Source organism: Homarus americanus, unplaced genomic scaffold (genome assembly GCF_018991925.1).
Source record: "Homarus americanus isolate GMGI-L3 unplaced genomic scaffold, GMGI_Hamer_2.0 scaffold41027, whole genome shotgun sequence".
NCBI classification, from domain to species: domain Eukaryota; kingdom Metazoa; phylum Arthropoda; class Malacostraca; order Decapoda; family Nephropidae; genus Homarus; species Homarus americanus.
The window spans coordinates 9,501,941-9,529,848 of record NW_024745073.1 but is presented as its reverse complement, the minus strand read 5'-3'; the positions used below and the strand labels follow the sequence as shown (position 1 = coordinate 9,529,848).

Sequence of the window (27,908 nt, the reverse complement as noted above, 5' to 3'; positions counted from 1 at the left end):
GAAGTTACGTATTGTTTGGTCGTATGTCCGGGTAGTCATATGTCGTAGGTCGTAAGTCGAGAGTAGCTGTATTTTAGACTGAATGTGAGAAAGACCTCGTGTGTATGTTGACATGAGCTGAAGTTCTCGGCCATTGCGAAGAAGGTAAATCAGGCAAATAAATTATTGGGTCTTATAAGAAGGTCGTTCAGATATCTAGACGGTCAGTCCTCAACGATCTTCAAGAGTGAAGTGCTTCCCCATCTGGAGTACTGTCACCCCGCCTGGTCCTCGAGATATGCTAGGGACTGTCAGATGATTGAAAATGTTCAAAGGAGGGCCACCAGACTGGTGCCTGCACTGCACCTCAGCTACCCTGAGACATTGAGCGCCTGAACTTGCCTAGCTTATACTACAGACGGGCAAGGGGGGACCTAATTGGTGTATAAGCATCTCAAGGGGCACTACTCAGTCGAGTGTCCTTACTTGGAGCAGGATGGACGCTCGCCTCAATGGGTCACGGCTCAAGATTGAAGAAGCCGCAAATCCAGAAAACTGTGAGGGCAACTTGGAGTGAGAGTTTGAACTCTGGAACACTCTACCAGAAAGTGTTAGGGTGGCACCGGTGAGCTCTTTCAAGACCAGACTTGACCAACACTGGAGCAGGTTCAGGTACATTCAGGAGACGGTGCATGCCCAGTACTTGCCAACAGTGTGCAACACAGAGACGGACCGATCGTCCGCGGCTAATGAGCTGATCAGTGGTTAAGAGGGATAAAAGTAAGTATGTTTCAGCAGTCTGGTTTAGATATGTAGATGATGTATTATGTCTTTGGCCAAGTAATGAGGACCTAAAAATTTTCCTGCCACAACTTAATAACTTAGCCCCCTCGATCAAATTCACTGTGAATTAGAGCATGACTGTAAATCCTTCCCAGACTGTCTGATCCAAGACTAAAACACCTTAAGTTCGTATTAAAAACCTACTAATGTGTGCTCATATATTCATTATTCTGCCCACCATAATAGAGACAAACAGCCGTATTTTCACAAATGTTTACGTGCTGGGAGAATTTGCAGCCAGAAATTATTGATGAGATATATATATATATATATATATATATATATATATATATATATATATATATATATATATATATATATATATATATATATATATATATATATATATATATATATATATATATATATATATATATATATATATATATATATATATATATATATATATATATATATATATATATATATATATATATATATATATATATATATATATATATATATATATATATATATATATATATATATATATATATATATATATATATATATATATATATATATATATATATATATATATATACACACACACACACACACACACAGTATTACTCCGCTTTACACGGTTTCTTACCCTACCACGATTTTTCATTTATTTATAAGTACCTTACAGAACCGATCTTTCACTTTCATGTGCATCTACTCATACACGAAGTATAATTTTTTTTTTTTTTATTTAGCCCATAAAATCCATACACAACTACCTCACAGAATATAATTACATTGCTGGAATTCACATGATGATCATTTTGAATATAAAACATCATGGATTTTGCATTACACTACAAATTTTAGATCTAAAGAATAATTTGCTTACACAAAGCAAATATTTTATCTTTTAAAAAATATATGAAGCTTACATTCAAAATATTCTAATCTGCAAGGAATCCAGAAATGTCAATTATATTATCCTAACTTTAATCTGAGGTATTATTATTAATAAACGTTAAAATCTAGTGGTTTAACCCCAAAACATTTCAGAGAGGCAGGAGCCAGTGAACTGTGAAGAGGGGGACGAGTCCATTATTTGAATGGACATTAACCATGACTGTATTTCTCTTAAATATTAATTAGAGCATACCATCATAAAATTTAGACGCTATTTTACTACAACATAGGTATTGTGTCGAAAAGTAGAGTTTCGGGTCAGTGCCACACCATTGAATTAACCCCATATGTTCTGTTGTTCATTTTAAGCGGTTTTCACTTCCGTACCCTGTGGGTCCACTGACCGCCAGAATTAGGTACTATTGTATATATATATATATATATATATATATATATATATATATATATATATATATATATATATATATATATATATATATATATATATATATACAGTGACTCGCCAACTAACACTGCTAACGTAATTTCGATTAACGAACTGCCTTCCATATGATCTTCAATCCGTTAACTAAAAAATTCGTTAACGGTTCTTACTAACCAATTCAACATGTTTTCGCCACCGACCGCAACCAGCTTTAGTATCAGTCCGCCAATACATTAATCGGTTCTAGGCCTTAAATTCTCATTACTATTTAGTAAATATCAATAGCTTATATTATCTAATAATTTAAAAAGTTTAATATTCAATTTTAGTCATTTTAACAATTACTGAACATAATTGAAGGTAAAGTGACTAAACGCCGGCATCCAGCTCTCTAACACAGCAAACAGGAGTAGTCTCTGTTTTCACTGGAGGTAACATCTTGCTTGGAGACTCTTCAAACAAACGCTTTTTTTTTCTGTGCCAAGCAAACACGCAATAAATATATTTTTAAACATTACAAATATAATGCAGTGCAGTGTTGATTTAAAGAAAATAATTCAATTACACCAAGAGAGCTAAAATTTTTATAAGAAATGGCATCATGGGGTGACTTTCTTCCACCCCAATGCCTTCTTCCTTCTCCTCCACCCCCATTCTAAATCCCATCATCATCATCATCATCATCATCCAGAGCCTCTACATAATAATAATTCCTCAAAGTAAGTGAACTTTTTTCTACCATTTTTGTTGAACTTATAAATCAACGACCCCACCAGCCAGGACCAACCCTGACTAAAGCAGGGACCAGGCAGTTCCCAATAAGAGGTTCACGTGCCATCAGCTCGAAGAACAGCCTTTGTGTGAAATATCACATACTTAGAACTGCTTTTAGTGCTCTTGTGGTATGGTCGCAGACCCCTGGTCCCACATGCTTTAGGTCCAGGCTCGGTCCTGCTGGTGAAAGTCATATATATATATATATATATATATATATATATATATATATATATATATATATATATATATATATATATATATATATATATATATATATATATATATATATATATATATATATATATATATATATATATATATATATATATATATATATATATATATATATATATATATATGCATATATATATATATATATATATATATACATATATATATATATATATAAAGTATATACGTTTTTTTCTAAAAACCAGTTTTTGTGATATAGCTCGGAATGTGACGTCAGCATATGTTACCTAGGTATGTTAATTCCTATCCAATTCGCCAGGCCAACATACAGGCAATTAAAACATCGAATAATTACTTAATAAGTAATATTAGGAGAGCTATTGTATATGCATTTTATACAGTACTGTACAGCAGTTCTCTACCTATGAACAATATCCCATCAATACAAATAAAAAATTCTGACAGAACATTCAGTCAAAATTTTGAAAAGTGCTCCAGGACTATAGTAGCGAAGTACTGTGACTGTAATGCATGCCTCACCATACTTCAATGCACTTTTTCAAATATTTTTGACTCCTAATAAAGACTGAGCAGCTATTTAGTGATGCTGCAGGTAAGAAAAGGAGCACACTGAGGCTAGAGGTTATATTAAATATCATAAAGTGTGCAGAAAGAGGTGAAAGACTGACAGAAATCAGGCTTTCTCTGAGCAATAATGCCCAGGAAAGGTTAACAACGGTAAAATTTGATGTGTGAACATATCGACCTAAAAACAGGGTTCAGGAATGTTACTTGTTCGAAAGTGGGGGATTGCCTGTGTACTATACAGTACTGTATAGTGATTTTTACTAACAGAATGTTCTCAGTCCGTAACTCACAAAATACCCCGAGGCTGCTGTAATCATTTACTTTTATCATGATGTGGTTCATTATTTATGCTATTGGTAGCATTTTTAGTGGGTCCTATAATTCTCTTGGCCCATTATGGGCAGTGTGGATATAGCATAATGAATACTAAGACTTCACTACAAGAGGAAGTAGTGTGGCCAGCACTGCACCAACTACTGTACCTTCACTTCCTTAACCATGAACCCTTAAAGGGTGGGTATATTTATGTGTGCTGTCCACCCAGGATGGGGTATATTTTGCTACGTAGAAAATGAAGCAAATCGTGCAAGATAATGTTGTTGCACTATTAGAATGCTGAACCTTTTTGGTATAAATAAATATTTAGCCAATAAATACAAGAAATAATAATTTCTCGGAGAAATCACGAGATATACTGGAGCATATATGTTTTTCTGGTTCTGGAGCAAACTGCCATTGTCATCATAGTAACCAGCTAACACCACAGCCATAAGCGTACCCAAACAATGGCGCAAAATACCAAAACATCATATAATGTCCACTGCCCTTTCCATTCACAGCAGGGTGGACTGGGGAAGTTGTAAACACTCAGATGACACACTTCTACATTATGTACTTAAGATACACAAAGAAAATTCAAGATACAGCATTCCCATGACATAATTCAAAACATTATTACTGTACTTGTCAGTTTTCAGAGAGTTATTCATATCTATTATGAACCTCATGCAACACCGGTAAAATAATGTGTGAGTCCTCACCTTCATGATGCCATTCCAATTATCACCAGTTGCTACCCGAAACAGTGTGAGAAAGGCCATGCCAAAGTTTTTGAAGTGAGCATGTTCACCAAGTCCCTGACAAAGATGTTCATCATCACATTCTGAAAATAAAAGCTACATTTAAAACCTTTCTTAACCTACACTTTAAATCATTAAAATAATGTACACTCCTCTCCATTTGAAAGTGAGGGGAGGAAGTTACAATGTTGTGATCAACTTTTATCATGCTTGACCAATATTTATATTTTTTATTGAGATTAGCCCAATGGGCAATGTGTCACTGACCCACATAGGGGACGGGGGAGGGGGGCTGTTATTATAATTATTATAATAATAATAATAATAATAATAATAATAATAATAATAATAATAATAATAATAATAATAACAATAATAATAATAATAATAAAAATACAGTAATAATTAAAAAATAAAAATAAAATGTAATAATAATAAAAAGCCATAAATATGAAAAATAAATAAGATTGAGAAATGATATATGTACAATATGTTGTGTTGTCAAAGTAAGAGAAACAATTAAGACCCTTCAATTGTGTGTAAATGAGGCAGAAAGTCAGATCAGCAACCTGGGTCAGGTCAAAAATAAGGGACCCACAAAATAACTATCATACATCTAGATTAAAGGTTTTCAAAGCATTTTTAATCTTGGGCCACTGACAAATAAATTTATGTAACATATTATCAGCTTTGAACTGACCATCACTAAGGTTTATTGATTTAAATTCCTTAATCAAACTAGCTTCAACCAGAAGTCTTTCTGTGACACAAGATGATTTAAATACTTCTAAGCTTTTTTCCCAAGCAATGGGGTGATTATTATTCCTAACATGAACGAACAAGGCACTGCTTTCAGATGCTGTTCTGATATTATACTTATGTTGTTTGATTCTGAGCTGCAGTGTTTTTCCTGTTTGTCCTACATAATTAGTCACGTCACCCCCTTTCTCTTAAGCTCCTCTACGTGTGTGTTGGTGTGGGGATTAGTGTATGACATCATTATGACCTGACCTCATGTTTTTAAGGTCACCCTGTATATTTAAGCCTCTCTCTGTCCATGTAGTCCAGTTGCCTCTGAAGATGTCTTGAATAAAGACGAAAGCTAAGGTGCTCCGTTGTTTCCATTTTCCCGTGTGATTTTATCAAGATAGATATATATATATATATATATATATATATATATATATATATATATATATATATATATATATATATATATATATATATATATATATATATATATATATATATATATATATATATATATATATATATATATATATATATACAGGTATACTGTATATATATATACAGAGTCCCCAACTTACGACCGACTCGACTTACGTCCACCCGCACTTACGACCTGCCTCAGTCGTACCAAAATGTGGTCAAATTATGTATTTTTGAGTCCTAAAGTCAGTACACAGACAAAATTTTCATCTGTAATTCACTTTAAAATAGTTGGCAAGCTTATAAGTGAGAGTTTTGTGGTGCTGAGAAGAAAAAGAGACCCACATTTTCGATTTTCTATGTGTTATTTAAGCATTTCCGACTTACGACCTGGATGTCGGTCCGTAACCCCGTCGTAAGTCGGGGAGTACCTGTATATAAAATTAATCAGGGAGCTTCAGAAAAATTGCCTGGGTTACTGGAACTAGGACTATAACTCAGACTTACAATGCCTTGTAGGACAAATTTGTACTCAATTGAAAATTAATGAATAAGCCAGTCCCTTTGAAAGGACCCCATGGTTAGGGTTTATCACTCCTGTCTCTTACACCGAGGACCTGGGTTCAAGCCTTGCTGGTGGAGGTTATTTCGGAAGGATGCTCTGATGTTAATGCACAAAACCTAATTATATGCACTCTATACTGACCCATGATGCCAAACAGAACAAATGGGTATTTACCATAAACACACACATACACAACAGGAACACAAAATTAAAAGCCCCTCACCACTTTTGGAGTGTTTTGTATTTTCTGTTAACAAAGTGAATTTTTTTATTTAGCCTTGCACCTTCACCACTAAGGATGATTACATTCTGACTAACTTTTAAAATATGGTTTATTAATTTTTCCTTCTCAGATAAATATTGTATTGGGGAAGTACCATCCGAGTCAATTCATCCATGTTTAACTCTACTTAGTACAATATTGTCTTTTACTTACCAAGTCTGCCAAAAAGTTCCACACCAAGAGCTGCAAATATGAAGAAGAGAAGGAAGAAGAGAAGGCCAAGGTTTCCCACTTGAGGCAGCGCCTGCATCACAGTGTCCAGCAGGGCACGGATACCCTTGGCCATCTTCAGCAGTTTCAGTACTAAAGAAAGTAAAGGACAATAAAATGTATATATTACACACTCTTAAAATGATAAACAATATTGTACTGTATAAAGGCGGCGGCACACTGGGCACTTTCCTTCAAACATGTTGCCCGTTGACCTGACGGCCCAGCAAGCAGCAAGATTTGTGCTGTTGCGAGAAATGGAAAACAGTTTGGTGGGAATCTTTGCTGGCCGGATTAGTGCTGCTTAAATGAGCTTCATGTGATTTTGAGTAAAAATTGAAATAAATCATGAAACAATAATAATTTAATATATAACACATAAAACGGTGACCTGTTTCTATTTATTCATCACTTTAAAACTTCTTTAGTATAATTAAATTATTATTCAGGGTCTTCTTTGTCCAGCCAACTGCCGCCACCTGTAAACAAACTTCACAATGCACCTTTTGTCTTTTCTTTAGTTTTTGCAGACACCTCGCTTGCTTTAGCAATTGAAGAACTATTGCACAATCCTGCAAGGCCTCAACTGTAGTAACAGGATCCATGGCAAACCTCGTTTAGATGCTTTGTTGTCGTTTTCATTGCGTTGGGCAGACGTGCCTACAAAACATCCCAGTGTGACGCAAAACGTCTCTTTATTTTGCTGGGTGGACCGTCGTGTTTGCTAACTTGTTTGGAGGAAAGTGCTCAGTGTGCCACCTCTATAACACATTTTGAACATGAAATTATACAATGCTATTTATAATTTATTTGATGCTATCTTGCACTACACCTAAATGTAAAAGCAGTACATTACAATAATTTCTGTACCACAAACAGATACAAAGGATGGAGAACAATGGGACACACTGTTTGGGATAATTTGACTTGACTGACATTTTTTTAGCAAGGAAAATAGGTACAGTAATTATTACTACAGTACAGTGTATGTATCCTCGATAATCACGGGGGTTAGGTTACAGAAAACTACTGTCATGAGCAAAACTGTACATATTGAAACACATAACATATGGGAAAAATTAGTTCTGTCTCATGACCCCAAAGATGCATCCCATAACTGACCAAAATATACCCCCGAACATGTGTAGGTACACTTAAAGATATAATACTAGTAATATATCTTTAATAATTAATTAATAAGAAATAAACAATGTACAGTACTGTACTGTACTGTACAATATTGAATCATGAATGATATAGTAGAATGAGTAATAGAGGCAGAATGTTGGTGAGATGCAGTGGGTGGAGGCAGTGGATATTGTGTTGATCTGCTCTGCTAAAGCAAATCCATCTTTGCATCACTGAAATTATGATTTAGGTGGTGATAATGGAGGTAGTGATGGTGGTGGTATAATGCCCCCCCGTCCCTTCCATCGGTGGGAGCCGCCTTTATGCAGGGGGTTCTTCAGTCCTGCTGATCTGGTGAGCAGCAACAAAGAGGAGCTTACATCCCTTAATTATAAATGTTTTACAGTGGCTATTTCTCATCTAATGTTGGGACTGGAAAGTCAGTTTTTGCTGGGTTCTGGCCCATGTGAGGGAGAAAGGGAATGAGCAAGCTGATGCTGTGGTGAAAGCAGCTGCTTCTTATCCAATTGTAAGTTGTTCCCCCTCTACCTACCTCTGATATGAAACCAGTAATAAGAGCTGCCATCTGCTTGAGTTGCAAATGCAGGTGGGATGCTGTCGGAGCAAACAAGTTCCACGACATCCACCCTGCACTGGGTGCCTGGGGATATCAGGGACTGTCGCGCAGCCGAGAGACTGCTTGGCCCCGCCTCCGCAATGGCCACAAGCGGCTGACTCATGATTTTTTAATGACTGCCTGGTTCCACTAACTGTTTGACACCTCCTGGTGAAATGCCCTCTTCTCAGAGATCTTCGTTGTAAGCACCTCTCTCGGTGCTTGGGGGAAGGGGGGACGGGCCGTACCGTCTCCCTTTGGTACTCGGGGGTAGGAGTGGGTAGCGTGGGAGGGGACGTGCTTTCTTTTGTGGAGGAAGCAAGCCTTCTACACAAGCTTCGAGTTTTATTTATTAACATTTAACACGTTAACCATGATTTGCGCCACCCTTGGTACAACGTGCACTCCTTATTATCACATATTGTGCCACCGGTGGTACAAACACCTGAAAAAAATTATGTATATTATTTTATTTAACGGAAAAATGTCTAACATAATAAACGACATTGCGTCTACCACCCGTGGCTACACCCATGACCATACAGGAGATGCTCCATCGGTGAAGCAAGACGTGATCCATGAAATAAAAAATACGTAGTTGTTTGGTGTGTTGTACCACGGATGTCACACCAATTTTATCGTCTTATTGGCAACTCTCTACCGCAAACAGGGTACACACCTCCTCTCGCTTCAGTAGCTGGCGGCATACTGGCGTGGTGATGTTTTGAAGGTCGACACGACTGAGGCGAGAGTGCGGGATTTTGAAACTCGGCTAATCTGTTATATGGTTTTATGAAAGTTCTATGTCATTTATTGTGTTTTTAACGTGCATTATTTTATTTTAGACTTTTAAGCCTTAATTTTAATTCGATGACATATGACCTAAGCTGTTGCCAGGGATGTAAGTGGTGAGGAGATGATGCATCAATCAGTTTTGTTGGTAAAACTGGCTGCAGCACTGCCAGACACAGTTGAACAGCTGATGTCTACCCACAAAATTGAGTGTAAGTATAAATAAACAATGTTGTATTCCTTCTACATTACGTTACATAAATTTTAAATTATGGAGTAAGAAAGCAGAAAGGTGTGTTGCCAAGTGCATACTTATCCTTGTCAGGAACATCAGAACATTCAACCAGAGAATACACACGTCTTTGTTGCTTGGCTGGATCAGGAACCTTAACACTCTTCTTGTTAACAGGTGCCATAATGGAGGTTCAGTAGAAGTTACAAAATTGCACCAGAGACAAGCACAGAGCAGGAAACTGTCTTCAAACATCAACCTAAACAGCGCAGGGAAACAAAAGCTGTTGTGGCACCACGAGCCGTGCGGTCATCTCTAGGCAGTCGCTGCTACCGCTGGCTCTTGCGGACCCACTGCTGTCCTATGATAATTCCGTGATAACCCAGATCAATCGGTGATAAGCGTACACATGGTCGCACTTGAGGATACCGTGATGAGCCAGATCAATCGGTGATAAGCGTACACATGGTCGCACTTGAGGATACCGTGATGAGCCAGATCAATCGGTGATAAGCGTACACATGGTCGCACTTGAGGATACCGTGATGAGCCAGATCAATCGGTGATAAGCGTACACATGGTCGCCGTGATGAGCCAGATCAGCCATTATCAAGGATACATGTACTGTATTGTACTTATAACCAATTTTGACAACTGTAATATTTAAACAGTTCAAATTTTAATTGTGTTCTGAATGAAAATTTATTTTGAGGAAATTCACTGAACTGTTCATCATGTACTAATGAAGTAGTTGAAGAATGAAAACCATCCACATAAACACTTGCATTAATTAATTAATTATTTGTGGAAAACTATTAGGAATGTTTTTTGTTTTAATGTTGTTTAAGTGTGTTTTACCCTTGATTTTATTTACCTATCTGTAGCTATTCATAATGTTCTATCACACTAATATCTGTATTCCTTAACTATAAACCTTTTTAATATAATCTTCAGAAACCAGTTTTGTAAAATAAATTCAGTAATAGCTACTGAGCTGCTAAATTCTTGGTAGTACCAATAATATGAATAAAAAAGAAAAGTGATTAGATGCAACTATTACCTCGGGCAATCCTGAGTACACGCATGACTCTAATGATGGTCGGGTTGATGGGGATAAAGTCACTTTTCATTTCTTCCAACACAATCCCAACCACAGATAAGATGACGATGAAAACATCAAGTTGGTTCCATCTGCGTCAGAGGAAAGGAAATACAAAGTTAAGACAGTAAGTTTTCCTTCACCCAGCAGGGTGTAGATGATCAGTATCTTATGAATGCTTTCAAACAAAATTGAAAATCTACTGAAAAGCTAGTAGTTTTCATTACTATTGACAGTTCTAGTACTGTCCTGCATTAAACAAATTTTATGCAATGTTAAAGTCATTTAAATGTTATAAATCCTCTCAAGAAAAAGTAAACAAGATTGTAATACAAAAACTACTTTTAAGACTACTGATTCAAAAATTAATTGTAATTTTTCATGAAAATGCAATAATAAAATCACACTCAGATGGTCAGAACCAAAAGTTAATGAATTAAAGCAAAAACTTCAAAATGCACGATGCAAATTCATCATGACACGAATCTCCACATTAATATTCTTTGATAACCATTACACAAAATGTTGCCATGATTCCTAGAGTAGATGTTGTTAATAATGTCATGACCCAACATGAGGGCATGCAACACTACCCACTAACTGTAAGACTTCAGGGATCATGCAGGTTCCTTGATGTAATACTACAGTATATTATGTATAATGTATGAGTTAAAAGAATACTGTTTACAATAGTGTGACAAGGACAGTAATCATATTGTAAATATACTAGATAATTGGTCAACGCCTACATAAGATGTTGTTGAGAATACAGTACTCTCAATATTAAGTAACTGACAACATATACTATACCAACAAATTTTGAAAACTCCAAAAATGAAGGACACAGACATTAAAAATGTATAATTAGAGCAGAGGTTGGATGCAGAAATCTTAGAATACACAACAAGATGAAGACTTCAAAGCAAATTAATATTTATAGGAAATGTTAATGTTCTTTCTTCCTCCTAACTAGAAGACTCCACAAGAAAAATATGTTTTAATTTATTAAAAATGCCCTCTCTTATTGTGATTATTCTTGTGGGACAGATATGACGTACTTCTCTTCTTGAAAACTGTAATAATATTAAACAAACAAACATTCCTCGAAAAATACAACAAGTTACCCTTCTTCAGTCCAATGTGTTTGACCTTTGACCCCATAAACTGCTTATACCGTCAAGTCTAAATGAAAAATATAATTATATCTATGAAATAAAAAGGACTTTGGGTAAACTGGATAAAGGTACAAGACTGAAAAGCTTCTAATTAATAAATTTATTCAGATATGCAAAAGGAACAACAAATGTTAATCATATGTAGAAAGAAAGAGGAGGAAAAGGACCAACAACAAAGAAATCAGAATAACATTGTCTTCAAAGAGCTTACAATAATGTCATAAGTGTTATAACTGGTTACTTCCAGTCATGAAGGGAAATAACTGTACAGTACAGTGAACCCTCGAAGACCCGGACTGGGTAAATTCGGATTCCGGAAGATTCGGACAAAATTTGGGGGTTCCCGGGGCTAAGAAGCCAAGCTCCCTCTGAAGCATTCCCATAAAAGAGCAAAGATCATCTTAGGCCCGTGTAATTAAGATGTCAGCGTGCAGGACACAGGTGCATAAGGCGGGAAACAAACAGATTTGTCAATTGTTATTTGTGGGAATATTATTTCATTTACTATAGTAATGATATGTATTGTGTTTCTTATTATGTTAGCGAAGGTAAACGTATGGTTTATATAATTTTTCTATCACTGTGCCTGTCACCGTTTTCAAATTAGACTAAAAGATATGTATTTCTCCCATACGTATTTCGATCATACGCCTGGCAACAGGAGCGAGTGAGTGACCGTTAGTTAGAGCATCGTCTGCTCTTGTAACTCTCCACACTCCCTGCCATATTTCATTGGATTTACTGTTATTATTAGCGTATACTAATATAATAATGCTTAATAGTGATTAATCATGGCATTGCAGCCAGGTTAGATTCATCACTGTAACTAGCAGACTACTGGGCCAAGCTGTGAGGTATTATGGTTGTTTTTCAACTTATTTTTGGGTAGATATATGTAACTTTCTTCACTTATTTTTACTCAGTTATATGCACACCATCCTACATACATATTGTGAAAAAAAAAAAAATAATAATTGTCCTAAGGCAAACACGAAAAATGAATATACATTTCTTTGCACACGAGTTAGCTGGCTCAGTGAGGGCGGGAGGGGAAGCGTTGCTGGGGAATCTATGTCCCAGCTGGTCTTCGTTACTATGGTGAAGCAGGGAGTGTATGGAAATGGTGACTGTGTTAAACTTTCATTTGGCTTTTATTTACCGATTTGGCAATACAATACAGTATAGTCTGGATTTACGCGGTTTTTGTTTACGCGTTTGGTCATTTACGCGGCACCTTGCCAGAATGAAATGTTTTAATTACGCTGTAAATTTCATCATTTACGCGGGTGAAGTATAATTTGTTTATTTACTGAAGATATTTGTTTTAGCTCAAAAAATTCATACAAATTACCCAGCCAGAATATAATTTACATTACTGGAATTCTTATAAGATTGTGATTATTTTAAATATAAACATAATAAAATTTGCATGAGACATACAAATTTTAGATCTAATATAAGAATTGTATTTGAAAGAGCAAAAATTTTATATTTTGTGCAAAATATATGACGTTTATATTCAAAATATTCCATGTCTTGCAAGGAATCCAGCAATGTCAATTATATTAACCTAAGTTTAGTCTGAGGTATTATTTATTACTAAAAATGTAAGGATACTGTTTTTCCCCAAACATTTCTCAGAGAGGGAGGAGCCAGCGAGCGTGGGAAGGGGGGAGTCGAGTTCATTATTTGAATGGACATTAACCGGCGACTGTATTTCTCTTAAATATTAATTGTGTGTGCATACCATCATAAAATTAAGATGTTATTTTTACTACAACATATGTATTGTGTCTGAAAAAGTGTAGTTTGTGGGTCAGCCCAGTCTCATTTCAATTAATCCCACATGTTCTGTTATTTCGTTTACGTGTTTCTCGTTTTACGCAGACCTCCACGGGTTCAATTGACTGTGTAAATCCAGACTATACTGTACAGTCTTTTTTGTTGTAACTTATTTATTGGTAATATTTTTAATTATCCCTTACATTTCCTGGTACTTTAATATATTAATTAAAAAAAAACTATTGCTACAGGAGGAAAATACACACAAAAGTCTTTTCTTAAATCGCCCCAGCTAAAATAGGGGGGGGCACCTTATATGCCTTAAAATATGGTACCTGTATTTTTGGTGCTTTATCATTATTTATCTTTTTTATACATTTAGTACATCAGCTGGAAGATACGGACAATTGGCTTTTTCAGGCAGGTGGTCCCCCCTTTTAGTCCAGGTCTTCAAGGGTTCACTGTACTAGTATTTTTAGAAACAAAAAATAAAGGCAAAAATAATGAAAGCAAAGCACATTAAGGAAGTTAGTTTAAAGTTCAATATAAGACCAAGTCCAGGTCCTAAGTCCAGGATTAATCCCAGGTCCAGGAATATTCCCAGGAACAGGATTGACTTCTATCCCATGGTTAATCCCAAGAAAAGGGTTAACCAGTAAATCCCTATCCCAGGGTTGGTTTCAGGTCCATACACATTTGAAAGTTACTGATAAAGGTACACAGTACGGTCCCTCATGCTGGGTTACTGTCTGTACTAATCCTTCCTACCAGTATGTTGTGACGTATGATGTAACACAGTAACATAAGCATGACACACTAAAGTGAATGTGACAACTTTTTCAAATAATTAAGTAAAACTAATTGACAAAAATAAATGAATATCTTAAAAAATTGAGTTGAGAAACTGAATTAAGAGTGCATATGTTACTAGTGATGAAGTATATAAGTATATTGATAAAGAGTGTATATATATATATATATATATATATATATATATATATATATATATATATATATATATATATATATATATATATATATATATATATATATATATATATATATATATATATATATATATACCCCGATTTACACAGTCAATTGAACCCGCAGAGGTCAGCATAAAACGAGAAACGCGTAAACGAAATAACAGAACATATGGGATTAATTGAAATAGAGACTGGGCCGACCCCCAAACTACACTTTTTCCGACACAATACCTATGTTCTAGTAAAAATAACATCGTAATTTTATGATGGAATGCACACACATTTAATATTTACGAGAAATACAGTCGCCAGGTTAATGTCCATTCAAATAATGGACTCAACTCCTCTTTCCACGCTCGCTGGCTCCTCCCTCTCTGAGAAATGTTTGGGTGAAAACACTAGATTTTAAGGTATAGTTATAAATAATACCTCAAACTAAAGTTAGGATAATAAAATTGACATTGCTGGATTCCTTGCAAGACCAGGAATATTTTGAATATACACGTCATATATTTTGCACAAAAGATAACATATTTGCTCTGAGTAAACAAAATTCTTACATTAGATCTAAAATTTGTATGTCTAATGCAAAATCTATGATGTTTATATTCAAAATGATCATCATATTGTAAGAATTCCAGCAATGTAAATTATATTCTGGCCGGGTAATTTGTATGAATTTTATGAGCTAAAACAAATATCTTCAGTAAATAAAAAAATATATACTTCACCCAGACACTATCTGTCAATCAAAATACCCCACCTCCGGCTCCCCCCCTCTTCCCACGCTTGCTGGGTCCCTCCCTCCCTACCCCTCACCCCCACCTTCCCTCCCTACCAGAGAAATGTTTGGGTTAAAACTGTATATTTACATTTTTAGTAATAAATAATACCTCAGACTAAAGTTAGGATAATATAATTGACATTGCTGGATTCCTTGCAAGACCAGGAATATTTTGAATATGCAGGTCATATATTTTGCACAAAAGTTAACATATTTGCTCTGAGTAAACAAAATTCATACATTACATCTAAAATTTGTATGTCTAATGCAAAATCTATGATGTTTATATTCAAAATGATCATCATATTGTAAGAATTCCAACAATGTAAATTACATTCTGGCCTGGTAATTTGTATGAATTTTATGATCTAAATAAAAAAATTATACTTCACCAGTGTATATGAGTAGGTGCACTGCGTAAAATGGGAATTCCGGTTCTGGCAGGATACCGGGTAAATGTAGAACGTAAAGCGGTATTACTGTGTATATATATATATATATATATATATATATATATATATATATATATATATATATATATATATATATATATATATATATATATATATATATATATATATATATATATATATATATATATATATATATATATATATATATATATATATACAAGTAAATCACTGTAGGTGTGCGTGATCTAGGTATATGCTGATAACCACAAGGAAAGTCTGTACTCACCCTTGAAGATGTGAATTACACGAAAGTGCTTGGGAACTTCGTGTTTTCTTCTTTCCTTGTGGTTATCAGCATATATATATATATATATATATATATATATATATATATATATATATATATATATATATATATATATATATATATATATATATATATATATATATATATATATATACACCACCTAGACCCCGACTTACGACGGGGTTAGGGACCCAAATCCAGGTCGTAAGTCCGACATAGATAAAAAAAAAAATCTACAATGAAATACAGTACAGTAAAAGTAATGAATAATGATGAATGGATACAGTACAGTGAAAGTAATAAATAATAAGGAATGGATACAGTGTGAAAGTAATAAATAATAAGGAATGGATACAGTGTGACTGAGCACTTAACCTTTAATGTAGTCAGCTGAATGCACATGGGGCCCCCATAATTTTCTAATTATACATGGAGACTACATTAACTGGAAACGTTTCGGTATAGAAAATGCGTGTGTCATTTAATTTAATTTTTTTTTTTTTTTTTATCTGAGGCGGTCGTAAGTCCCGACGTAAGTAAGTCGGGGGTCTGGTGTATATATATATATATATATATATATATATATATATATATATATATATATATATATATATATATATATATATATATATATATATATATATATATATATATATATATATATATATATATATATATATGTGTGTGTGTGTGTGCTAATTAAGTGATAATTATAAAGGTATAAAATTATTTCATCAGCAAATACAAAAAAAAAAAATAATAAATACTAGATAAAAAAAAAAAAATCTATTAATACAGTATACTGTATACATAAAGTACATGCAGGTTGACCCTCTCTTATCTGGTATTTCATCGACAGGTAATTCCCAAATAATGGTAATATTGTAGAAAAAGCATTAACCGGCAAACTTCCCAATTAACAGAATGTACAGCCGCCATGTAGTTATGCAATTCTACAGTTACTTCCCAACATTAAAAAAATAATCACTCTATAAAACAAAATAACAATCATAAAATAACAGCCAGGCATATGATAATTTGGATCCCAAAGATGAAAAGAGTTGTGCCAACTCATATATACAAATTACTGTACATATTTTTATATTGCTCTCTGAACAAAATAACTATTAAGGTTATGATATTTTCAATATTAATAAGAAACAAGCTTCAAACTTTACGTAAATATGACCACATGGGTGGCAACCTACAGCTGCAGCATGGTACTACCAGACATGGCAATGGTGTTGTACCACAGTTGACCAGTAGACATTTAATTTATAATTCATAATTTCCACCACTTGCCAGCTTACGAGCCATTTGTGTGGTTGGTCTGTTCTTTGTTATGATTCATTGTCCAGTGTTGGCAAAGGTGGAAATCAGAAAACCCAAAGAAAGCCTGCGGTGTTTGGTAGTGTTGCGCTGGTACTGAACCTACAATGCAATGGGACAAGAATGCTGCTGATGCTGGTTTTGTGTGTTATAGGAGCTGGGGGATTCACTTATTGTTTTAATCTCAATTCATAGTACAGTACATAATGTCTTTTAAGATACCATTAAATATTTCTAGCTCTAGTTCTTCCAAAAGGAAGAGATATACTGAATATAACAGAAAAGTAGAGCCGCTGCTTCAAAAATTGGATCACTGTGTTCCTCTTCTGAAGCTATGGTGTGCAAAATGTATGATTTTGGATTGTCTACAGCACAGTATACGACTTGAAAAAGCAAAACAGGAACTTCTTGATATTTATGCCTAAAATTGTCTTCATATATAATAGCTTGCTTTGTAAAATATTTAAGGTTCCCAAAATATAGAAATATTTGTCAAATTTTAAAATATGTAAGGAAAAGTGAGAGTTCTTTACATATGTGAGCAATTATTTCTTTATAAGTCATCCCAAATTATGCATGAGTACAAAAAAGACCTGCCAGTGCTTCACCAAGATCATCTTTTATCAAGAAACAATGAAAGGTTGACATTTTAGAGGTGAAATTAGATGTTATTTAACAAAATGAGCGTGATAAAAGAACAACAGTTGATAGACCCGTCAGAGGGAGAATTACACCGGATAAGTTAAATACACAACAAAGAAAACAAAGAAATGACCAACTGCCTGAACAGCGAGTAAACTGATAAGTAGTGAAATGAGAAATACAAAAAAAAAAATAAATAAATAAAATTACTTGACAATAGGCTAAGAGTAGCTAAGGTTAAAGTAATGTTAACTACTGTATTGATCATCTATTTGATGGGAATTCCTATCATCCAGCATCCCAAAGTTGCAGGATAAGAGAGGGTACTGTAATGTATTAGGTTACTTAAAAGGAACAGTAATGCATGCAATATTATATTTCATGCTCTAATTATGAATTTATAATGACTCACAATAATAGGTAAATCTTCACTGCTTATGAAAGATGATGGCTAGTGTTGTAAACCCTCCATAAACAATATACAAACAACTTTACATAGAAACAGATACTATGGTAAGTGTGTGTGTGTGTGTAAATCTGATGTTATATATATTGGACAAGTATACCATATTCATGTTATAAAAATACATACAAAATAAACTTCAATGATTTGATTTTTATGAGGAGATCAATGTTTGGACCAATTTTTATGATAATATCCAATTTAACAATAAAATGTGATGAAAATAACTGATGGTTTTCTTCACACTTTGTGCTGGTACATCATTCTGTTACAAATATTTCACAGCCAATGATTACTCCTCATCATATCAAATCACTGATATATTAGAAGATGCAGACAAAAATCCATAAGACAGAAAAACTGTATGACTAATTCCTGGATTATTTACCCACTAGTGGACACAGCCCGCGGCCAGGAAGGAGGAAACACATTAGAAGCTACACTAGACTAGTCACCCACATCAGCAGTTAGCAAACTTTACCACCAATCCATGAATTCATAAGGAGTATATGGAACTGAATGAAATCATGATTATCATTAGAAATTCTGCACAGCTGCACACCTTAACTAATCAGAATTCTAACAAGAACATTCAGTCTTATACTCTGGTGATCCAAAACTCTGGGGTAAATGTTTCTTTTTTCTTCCTGCTGTACATGAGATCACCATTGTATTACATAAAAGATGCTCTACAGTATTAATCACTACTATGGACTAGAAAACCTTCCATTAACTTTGATGGTATAAAGCAAATGTTTTAAAATCATCTAAAAATATTATCAATCATTCTCCATAATATTCTACACCTATATCTTCTTTGCTGTAAAAATTATTATGACCCACGTATGTATTTTTCTGTATTTTTACAAACTGTAAAAAATTCTTAAGTTTGTGACTCAATGTACAGTATACTTGAAAAATCCATGAACATCAGCTCACTTAATGTTTCGATTTTGAGAGAAGTATCTGTTCAGACAGTACCACTAAAACTTAAAATTGCGAGATGTTTTGAATACAGAAGGGATATAATGGTAGTCAATAGAAGCAGTTAACTTCTCAGTATTTGGTATGTTAATTGGGGATGCACTGTTAAGTATGAGAAGATAAATTATGTCATAGCTATACAGTTTAAGTGTGCTAAGACAAAAGGGAGTGACCTACAAATTTCTCCTGGGAGAGATAAATTGAAGTTTATGTTGTTCTCAATTTTGGTGAGGGGAGGCTAAGCTTGTTATCCTAACCATAGGCCATAGAATTTGGAGAATGCATTTAACCCCATTGTATAGAGTAATTAATGTTCTGGATTCCAAATCTCTCAGATGTGGATTTTAGCTCACAGCTACACATGGTAAGGTGGGTTTCAGGGTCTTTGGTAGACATGCAGTACAGTATATCTCTTCATTAAGTCATGTTAAGACTTCCTCCACTATCAACCCTGCTCACGGCCTACTCCACCGCCGGCGGCCTTCACTACTGGTGTAGTGCCTACCGGGCCTGCCCTGGTGTGTCCTGCTGCCCCCGAGCGAAGTCCTGCCCCATCCTCACAACACTTGGTGCCTCAACCTGTCCACCACCCACCGCAAGCCGCGCCCGTGTCTGAGCTGTCTCCACCAGGGCTACCTGGACCTGAGGACACTACCCCCGGCTACCTGTACCCCACCGACATGTCGACGAACACACCTTCACAATCACACTAAAAGGTGTGTCCCTCAATGTTGTCAATGCCTATGTGCCTCCCTCCACCCCTACTGTACCTGCCCCACCACACCATATCACCTCCACCCCCACTGTACTTCGCCACGCCTAGTACATTGGCAACCCTGAGCCTGGCCGCACTGTTTGTAAACTTTGTGGTCAACAGACTCTCACACCCTCTTTCACCACATCCTCATCTGCCCTATGACCTCCCCCTACAGGGGTGGCACCTCTTCCCTCCCTGACCAGATATCCCTCCTCCTAGTGACAGGCCTGGCACTTGACATTATTAGGGACCTGCCACATTTTGCCATAAACAGATAAATTGTACCGGGAATTTTCCCCCCACACACTCATCATTGTCACTTTATGTAACTTGCTGACAAAACCCATGACCCTTCAGGCCTTTTACGCCCTTAATGCATGAGTCATAAAGGCAAGCATGAACTCCGCATGCTTCCCAGTTGGGCACTGTAAACGCTTCTGCGCTTCACCTTGCACAGGATGTAAGGGGGGGTGCCCAATAAACTAGCCCCCTCTGGGGCAATCTGTAATCTGTATCAACAGTAGGATACAGTGTAAAAGATGTCAGCTTTTATATTTTATATAACAGGTCATTAGAATTAGAAAATGCAGTTTTTAGACAAAAAATCCTTTGTACAATCAATAATTTTCTAAAGATAATTATCTAAAGAAAAATATTAATAAATTTAGAAATATGCAGTAAATAATCACTATCTGTTTACACGAGGATCACAACAAATAAAATCACTGCCAAAGTCAGGTCGGCTTAGGTCAGGTCTATATGAACCTAAAGGAAAAAAATTCACCATATGATACAACCATTACTTCATATCAAAGTTCTTGATAACCTTTTAATATCAAGAGTGAGTAAGGATGTCACATACTTTAAGGTCATATCTTAAACAGCCAATTTACTACTTAAAACAAAAATGCATATACAAAATGGTTGCATGTACTGTAGACTAATATAATCTATATTGAAGATCAACTTATGGTTCAAAACTCTCTGCAGGACACACTACCACAGTGACAAGGAAGATATACTATTCCACAGTAGTGATAAATGCTCAAATAACCTCAACATTCTGCTTTAACTTACACCAATGCCAGGGCCGCAGCCACTCACACCACCACCAACATTTCCATGCTCCTGTGTACTACTACCTCTCATGACTAACAATATGTTTCTAATTACTCTATTTAAAAGAGAAAGTACAGGGAATGCTACAGTTTAATATGTCCCCTAAATTTATACTTGACTGTACTTGTAACAAACACAGTACTATAGTAGACACATATGGGTGGAGATATTGGTGTGCAGGTTGAGTGTATATTGAGCGGCGGGTACTCCTCCCTCACCTATGCTCCTCGCTGGGTGGGTGCGTGGCGAGGCGAGGGCAGAAACAGAGTAGGCGTAGCCAGGGCAGGGGCGGGGCAAAGGTAAGACCACCAGGGAAAACGGGTATACAAGAGAAGAGGGTTATCATACAAGCAATATCATGAAATAATTACTTTTTTACTGTAATACTGTACAGTATATTATACACTACCATCATTAGTAGCAGCAGTATAGAAAGGACCTTATTAGCAATATCTCTGTTAGCCAGAATCCCTCAAACCCGGAACTCTCACAATGCCGGAATTTAAATTTTCTCGGAAAATCTTTCCCAAAGCCGGATTTTTTCAGAAAATTCCGGCTTTGGAAACGATTTTCCGAGGGGTACATTTTCTGGAAAATTCCGAGAAAATTTTTCCATTACCCGGAAAATTCCGGGGATGAGGGATACTTTTTCGTCTTTGAGAGAGTCGTCTCGTTACCTAGAAATTTCTCATTCCCAGAAGTGCTCTGCACCAATTATTCTGACTAAAGGAGATATCACTATACAGTACTTTAACTGTGTTTATGTATCCAGGATCTCTACCTTCTTAGCCGATTTATAAGAAAAAAATATCAAACACTTAATTTAATATTTAAGCTGGACAAAATGCATCCAATTTCAATAGCTCTGTATTTAATATTAGTGAAAGATGCTGACATTGCTGTAATACCTAAAGCTCGTTAACTCAGAGTGTGGTTGTTGTGTTGGCACCAGCTACTACATCTTAAAATAATTCCTGCCAAGGTGACTCAAAGGCTTGCCATTCTTGAATATTTTCTAAAACTCATTGTAATCATTTACATGCAGCATATACTCCTCACCGAAGTAAGTTTGTCAGATAACAACACAAATACTCAGAAAGCTGCATCGGTTTACTCTCTCTGAAGTAAAAAAATATAAGAGATGCTTTAACAATGGTAATAAGAGCCACTGGAAATGGTGCATCTCCCCTACCAATTTGGCTGTAACTTTAAAATAATGAACTAATACTGAAGTGGGTCCAACAATCTCAAACAGGAATCTGCTATAATACATTTTTGCAGTAAAACTTAAATTATTCAATGTACAGTCCCAGACTGAAGTTCTTGATACAGTCAAAGTGGAGGGTGCAAATCCATCCCACCCTTACTGGATGGCGGGTCGCTGTCAGTGATGTAAAACTTGATTGAGTAAATTGTTTTGCGATTTTATTAAACAAAACAATGACATCCTTTCCTAGGCCTTATTGAGAAATGGGAGTATCAGAGCTCGATTGTTGAATTGGGAGGGTGATGGCCAGACAGCGACCTACCGACCTACGACCTACCGTCCAATAAGGGTGGAGCGGACTTTGCACCCTCCACCTTGACTGTATCACGAATTTTGTTCCGGGACTGCACGTTAAATAAATTCAGTTTTACTGCAAAAATGTATTATGACAGATTTCTATTTGAAACCCAAACTTGTCATGTTGAGATGGACAGCATCAATGTTACATCTACCTAAACTTTAACTCTGGGAAAGCAAAAGTAGAAAGAAACATGAAGAAAAATATACACTAAAACATAAAGATGAAAAGTAAAAAATAGATATGCCACCATAGAGAGTCTTTAAAGGATAACTAATATTTTGAGAATATTGTTGGGCACAAGTGATAACTGAATGTCACTTTAGAGAAAAATTAGATACAGTATAACAATGAATTAAGACTTGGCATCTCTTGTAGCTTACTAATGAGACTGAATAATATGATAATAATTCTTAGTGTTCATATCACTAATACAGTAATGACTTTTGTCAGGAAACTTTAAATGAAAAGAAACAATCAAGGATAAGTTGTAGTAGCAAGCCAGTAATCAAAAGATACTTGATGATAAGAGATGTTGAACTAGCACTGACTAACTCCCAGAACTGTCAGAGTACAGCTGACAAGGGGAAATGTATATCTAATGGAAAAGAAGAATAAGGAGGTTTATCATTATTAGAAAGATATACCATAAATGGATGAGGCATAAATTTTCACAAGATTGTATTCCTTAAAATATAACAATATCTTTAAGATCCACTTGGTATGGAAATGTGTTTGTGAGACCAAAATTAAGTCATCAATGGGTGGCAAGAACTTCAAGAAAGAGGAAATCTTCTTTTTGATGTTCCTATAATTCGTAGTCCTACGGACTATCATGACTTCTTTCGTGTTTGAGCAGAGGCGGAGGAACACTGTAGCACTTGTCCACTACACTTTTATGAAATGATAAAGATCATGAAGGAACGATGTGTTTACATCTGAATTGTCAATAATAGTGAAAGACTGGGGGTGAGATATAAGGCATTACCTGTCCTGGAAGTAGCGGTGGCAACCTAGTGCCACCATCTTCATGACAGACTCCAAGATGAACACTGCTGTGAAGAAGTAATTGAAGATTTGCAGGGCATATTCCAATTCCTAAGAGTAAAAGGAGAATGTCATTAGGTAGCAATAGAGACGACAGCCAGAGTAAAATATTTCCATTACTGCATAAAAAAAAATGCATTTTTCCAATACCTTTGTAACAGTCAGCATACCTTTGGCATTTTGTAAAATTCCATGGCCATTGTAACAACATTGAGGCCTATGACAGCTGCTATCGCCAGGTCAAAATATTTACTGGTGACGATGTTGTGGATGAAGAGTCGGGCCTTGGAGTACTGACTGTAATATGGAGGCTCACGCATCTCTGTCAGGAAGGAAGCAAGGTTAATGATCATTAAGTTAAATAAAAAAATTCATTATTGTATTTAATGAAGAAGGAAGCCTATAGAAGTAACATATTCACAAAATATATTTGCTAAAAATGAAGGATTGATCATGAGATCACATTTGAGAACTTGAGTAACTCATTATACAACAGCTGAGTCTACGGGCTTAGTATGTGGTCACTGTAGTAAGGTGGTCACTTTAGTCTTTTCTTTGGTGTTCTGTTTCCCTCACTTATAGATGTCCATTATTCACTTTATGCACAAATGTATCCTGTTCACACTTCTTAACCTTGTAAATCTCTCTTCTGACTCTGCACTTGGCTTGTCACCTTCCAACTTTATAAAATGTTTTTTTTTCTTTATCACCCTGTTTACTTCATCATTTCACCACTATGTTACTGCATGCCTGGGTGAGCCCTTCATTCAACCACACATCTTGTCAGCAGCACTTAATCCTCTTGGTTAAGTTCAGTCATACTAGAAACCTAACCTTCTTTTACCCACTTTTACCCATTTGGGAAGTTTTCAAGAACGTAACCCTTGTGAATAGCTATACAGAGTCGAGTATTTTAACCATTTTTCACTTCAAATTTTTTATGTCTTCAGTATAAGTTCTGAGTTTACCCTTGACATATAAAACACCCAAATCGAAAGCAATTACACTTCTTATGCAAAAAGTAGTACAGCAAGCCCCCGCTTTACGCGGTTTCACTTTTCGCGTTTCCACGTTTTCGTGGTACCCTGCCGAAACCGGAATGCTCACTTTCCGCGGTGTGTGTACCCTTTTACGCGGGAAGCGGCGCGGGCAGGGTGCGCACAAGGTCGCCCAGTCATCAAAACATTACGGAGTTCTTCACCCGCCACCCACCACAGCCGGCCCAAGTCAGTGATAGTGATAATGATAGTGAGGATATGGACTTATATGGACTTTGAGGGGTTTGACAGAGGCCCTGCAAGCCTCTGTGGTGGATAGTGATACAATTGATACAAGTGATACAGGTGAGGGCCAATAATCTGCCCTCTGCCTCGGAACCAACCCCCCATCCCCGTGTGCCCAGCCATCTTTTCTACTAATGTAAGTGTTAAAAAACCTAATATTATTGATATTTCTCTTAATTATTAATTGTGTGTGCATACCATCATAAAATTAAGAAGTTATTTTTACTACAACGTAGGTATTATGTCTGAAAAAGTGGAGTTTGGGGGTCGGCCCGGTCTCTATTTCAATTAATCCCATATGTAATGTTGTTCACTTTACGCGTTTCTCACTTTACGCGGGCCGCCATGGGTTCAATTGACCGCGTAAAGTGAGGGTTCACTGTACATACTTTATGTATGACTTCATAAATTTATGCCACAATATAATTCTAACTTAAGATAATTTAGCAGTTTGTAATGATTCCCCTTTTTCTAGCTAAAATTTGTAAGAATTCACACTGTTAATTATTCATTTAATAATATGTAATTTTCTTTATGTTATAAAGCTAATAGCAAGAAAAAGTATATGCCCTATCACACTACATATCCCAGTACAATACTGTACTACAGTTCTGTGTTCTGTTGAAAGAAATACTACAACTAATTAAATAAAACTACAGTACCACAATTAGTGTAGCTACTGTCATTACAAACCATTTCATGTTCTTTGCTTGAGACTCCATATTAAGCACTATAAGTCTCTTATACTGTACTGTACTCTCCTGATCAGTGAATGAACTAAAGGGATAATCAATACAAAACCCTCACAACATAGGTTAAGACACATATCAACTCCGAAAACACCAGCATACAAGGCAGTGTGATCCAGATGAAGCCTTCGTAACACAATCAACAGTTAATATTAGCACCCACATGATGGTTACAATAAAGTAATTGCTTGTTGTTGCAAGCAATTAAGGATTACCTGTAAGTCACAACATGCAATCAAAAAAAGTTACTACATGCAATCAAGCCCTTTACTTAGTTGGAGCTTCATGTGTTTTAATTCTCTTTTTCGTCTCCTTCTTCTCCGGATTTCAGCATCGATGTCCACCGTTACTGGATCAATGCCAACAGCCTCCAGACTTTTTATTCTTTCTTCTCGGAATTTTTCAATGTCTTATTTTTCAAAAGTGAAAAACACTAAATTTATTAACATGCATTGACATGTAAAGAAGCAAAATATGAGACTACTGTATAGATTACAACAGAATGAATATTGAAATACATTTACCAGAAGATACAAGGAAGTATGAAATTTTATCAATATTAAGAGCAGATTTGACATTCAGTGTAACATAATTGACATGAAAGGACAAAGAGGAAATAATGTTATAATGGTTAAAAAAAAATTAAAATTAATACTGTACTACCAGATTTTGCATATGATACTTCAGCTGACCTGGTAAACAGAGAGATACCAAACAATATTATCAGATTTCATGTACAGTACTGTACTTTTTTCTGTGAAGAACTAAGGTAGATAATAATGACAGTGAAGGGATATATAACAGTAGTCTATATGCAAGCTTGGCTGCCAAGTACACCAGGGCCAAGACTGAAGAATTTAACTGTTAAATAGGACATATGTGTATCCCTTTCATTGATAGAGTTTTAAGTTGTGTGTGGATTATGACATAAGAGGGAGAGAGTTCCATACATGGAAATAGAGAAGAAGGAGGAGGTGAATGATGATAAAGTTTGACAATATGGAATTTGCTTGGAGTACAGATAACATGACAATAGCTGATGAGTGTTGTGACCTGAACTGAAAAAAAGGGAATGATGGACTGACTGTAGATATAGCAGTGGAAAAGAGAAAATAAAAGAGACAGATCATCTGACATGAAAAGGTGTTAAGGAGGAAGCAATTACTTTAATTTTTTTTTGCTTTTATCCTCTTTCCCACTGATTGGCTCATTACCTGCTTGGGCAGTTGGTCATGTGTCTGTTAAGCACTGTTGGCATGTACTTGGTATGCACTGATCTAAATGTGTCTGAACTGCTCCAGTGTTGGTCAAGTCTGTTCTTGAAAGAGCTCACACTCGGTGCTGTCACAACACTCTCTGGCAGATTGTTCCAAGAGTTCGCAATTTTCCTTCCGAAAAAGTTGAACCTCACAATTTTCTGGACTTGTGGCTTCTTCAACCTTGAGATTTGACTCCTTGTGGGACAGGTGTCTGCCAGCTCCAGGCATGTCTACTCAACTGAGTAATGCCCTCTGAGATGCTTATACAATTCAATTAGGTCACCCCTTGCCTGCCTGTAGTATAAGCTAGGCAGTTGCAGTTACAATAGAACGTCGATTTAAAGCGATTCAATTTAAGATTATTGATTTAAAGCGACACCCACAATTAAGGACAACGTTTTAATTTAAAGCGAA

The 27,908-nt window shown here is 35.7% G+C and overlaps 1 protein-coding gene across 6 annotated transcripts in view; it reads right to left on the bottom strand.

The window, feature by feature from the left end:
* Positions 1-27,908, bottom strand: part of LOC121878323 (voltage-dependent T-type calcium channel subunit alpha-1G-like) — a 170,252-nt gene that overhangs the window by 19,145 nt on the left and 123,199 nt on the right. For 4 of the 6 annotated variants that reach the window (XM_042384448.1, XM_042384449.1, XM_042384450.1 and 1 more), the window contains 6 exons: positions 24,374-24,525; positions 24,145-24,254; positions 21,810-21,821; positions 10,809-10,939; positions 6,924-7,073; positions 4,714-4,835 (listed from right to left, as the gene is read on the bottom strand). In XM_042384448.1, the coding sequence (XP_042240382.1) occupies positions 4,714-4,835; positions 6,924-7,073; positions 10,809-10,939; positions 21,810-21,821; positions 24,145-24,254; positions 24,374-24,525 (677 nt within the window). The remainder of the gene's footprint in view (positions 1-4,713; positions 4,836-6,923; positions 7,074-10,808; positions 10,940-21,809; positions 21,822-24,144; positions 24,255-24,373; positions 24,526-27,908) is intronic. The other 2 variants (XM_042384452.1, XM_042384447.1) reach the window with 1 other exon arrangement.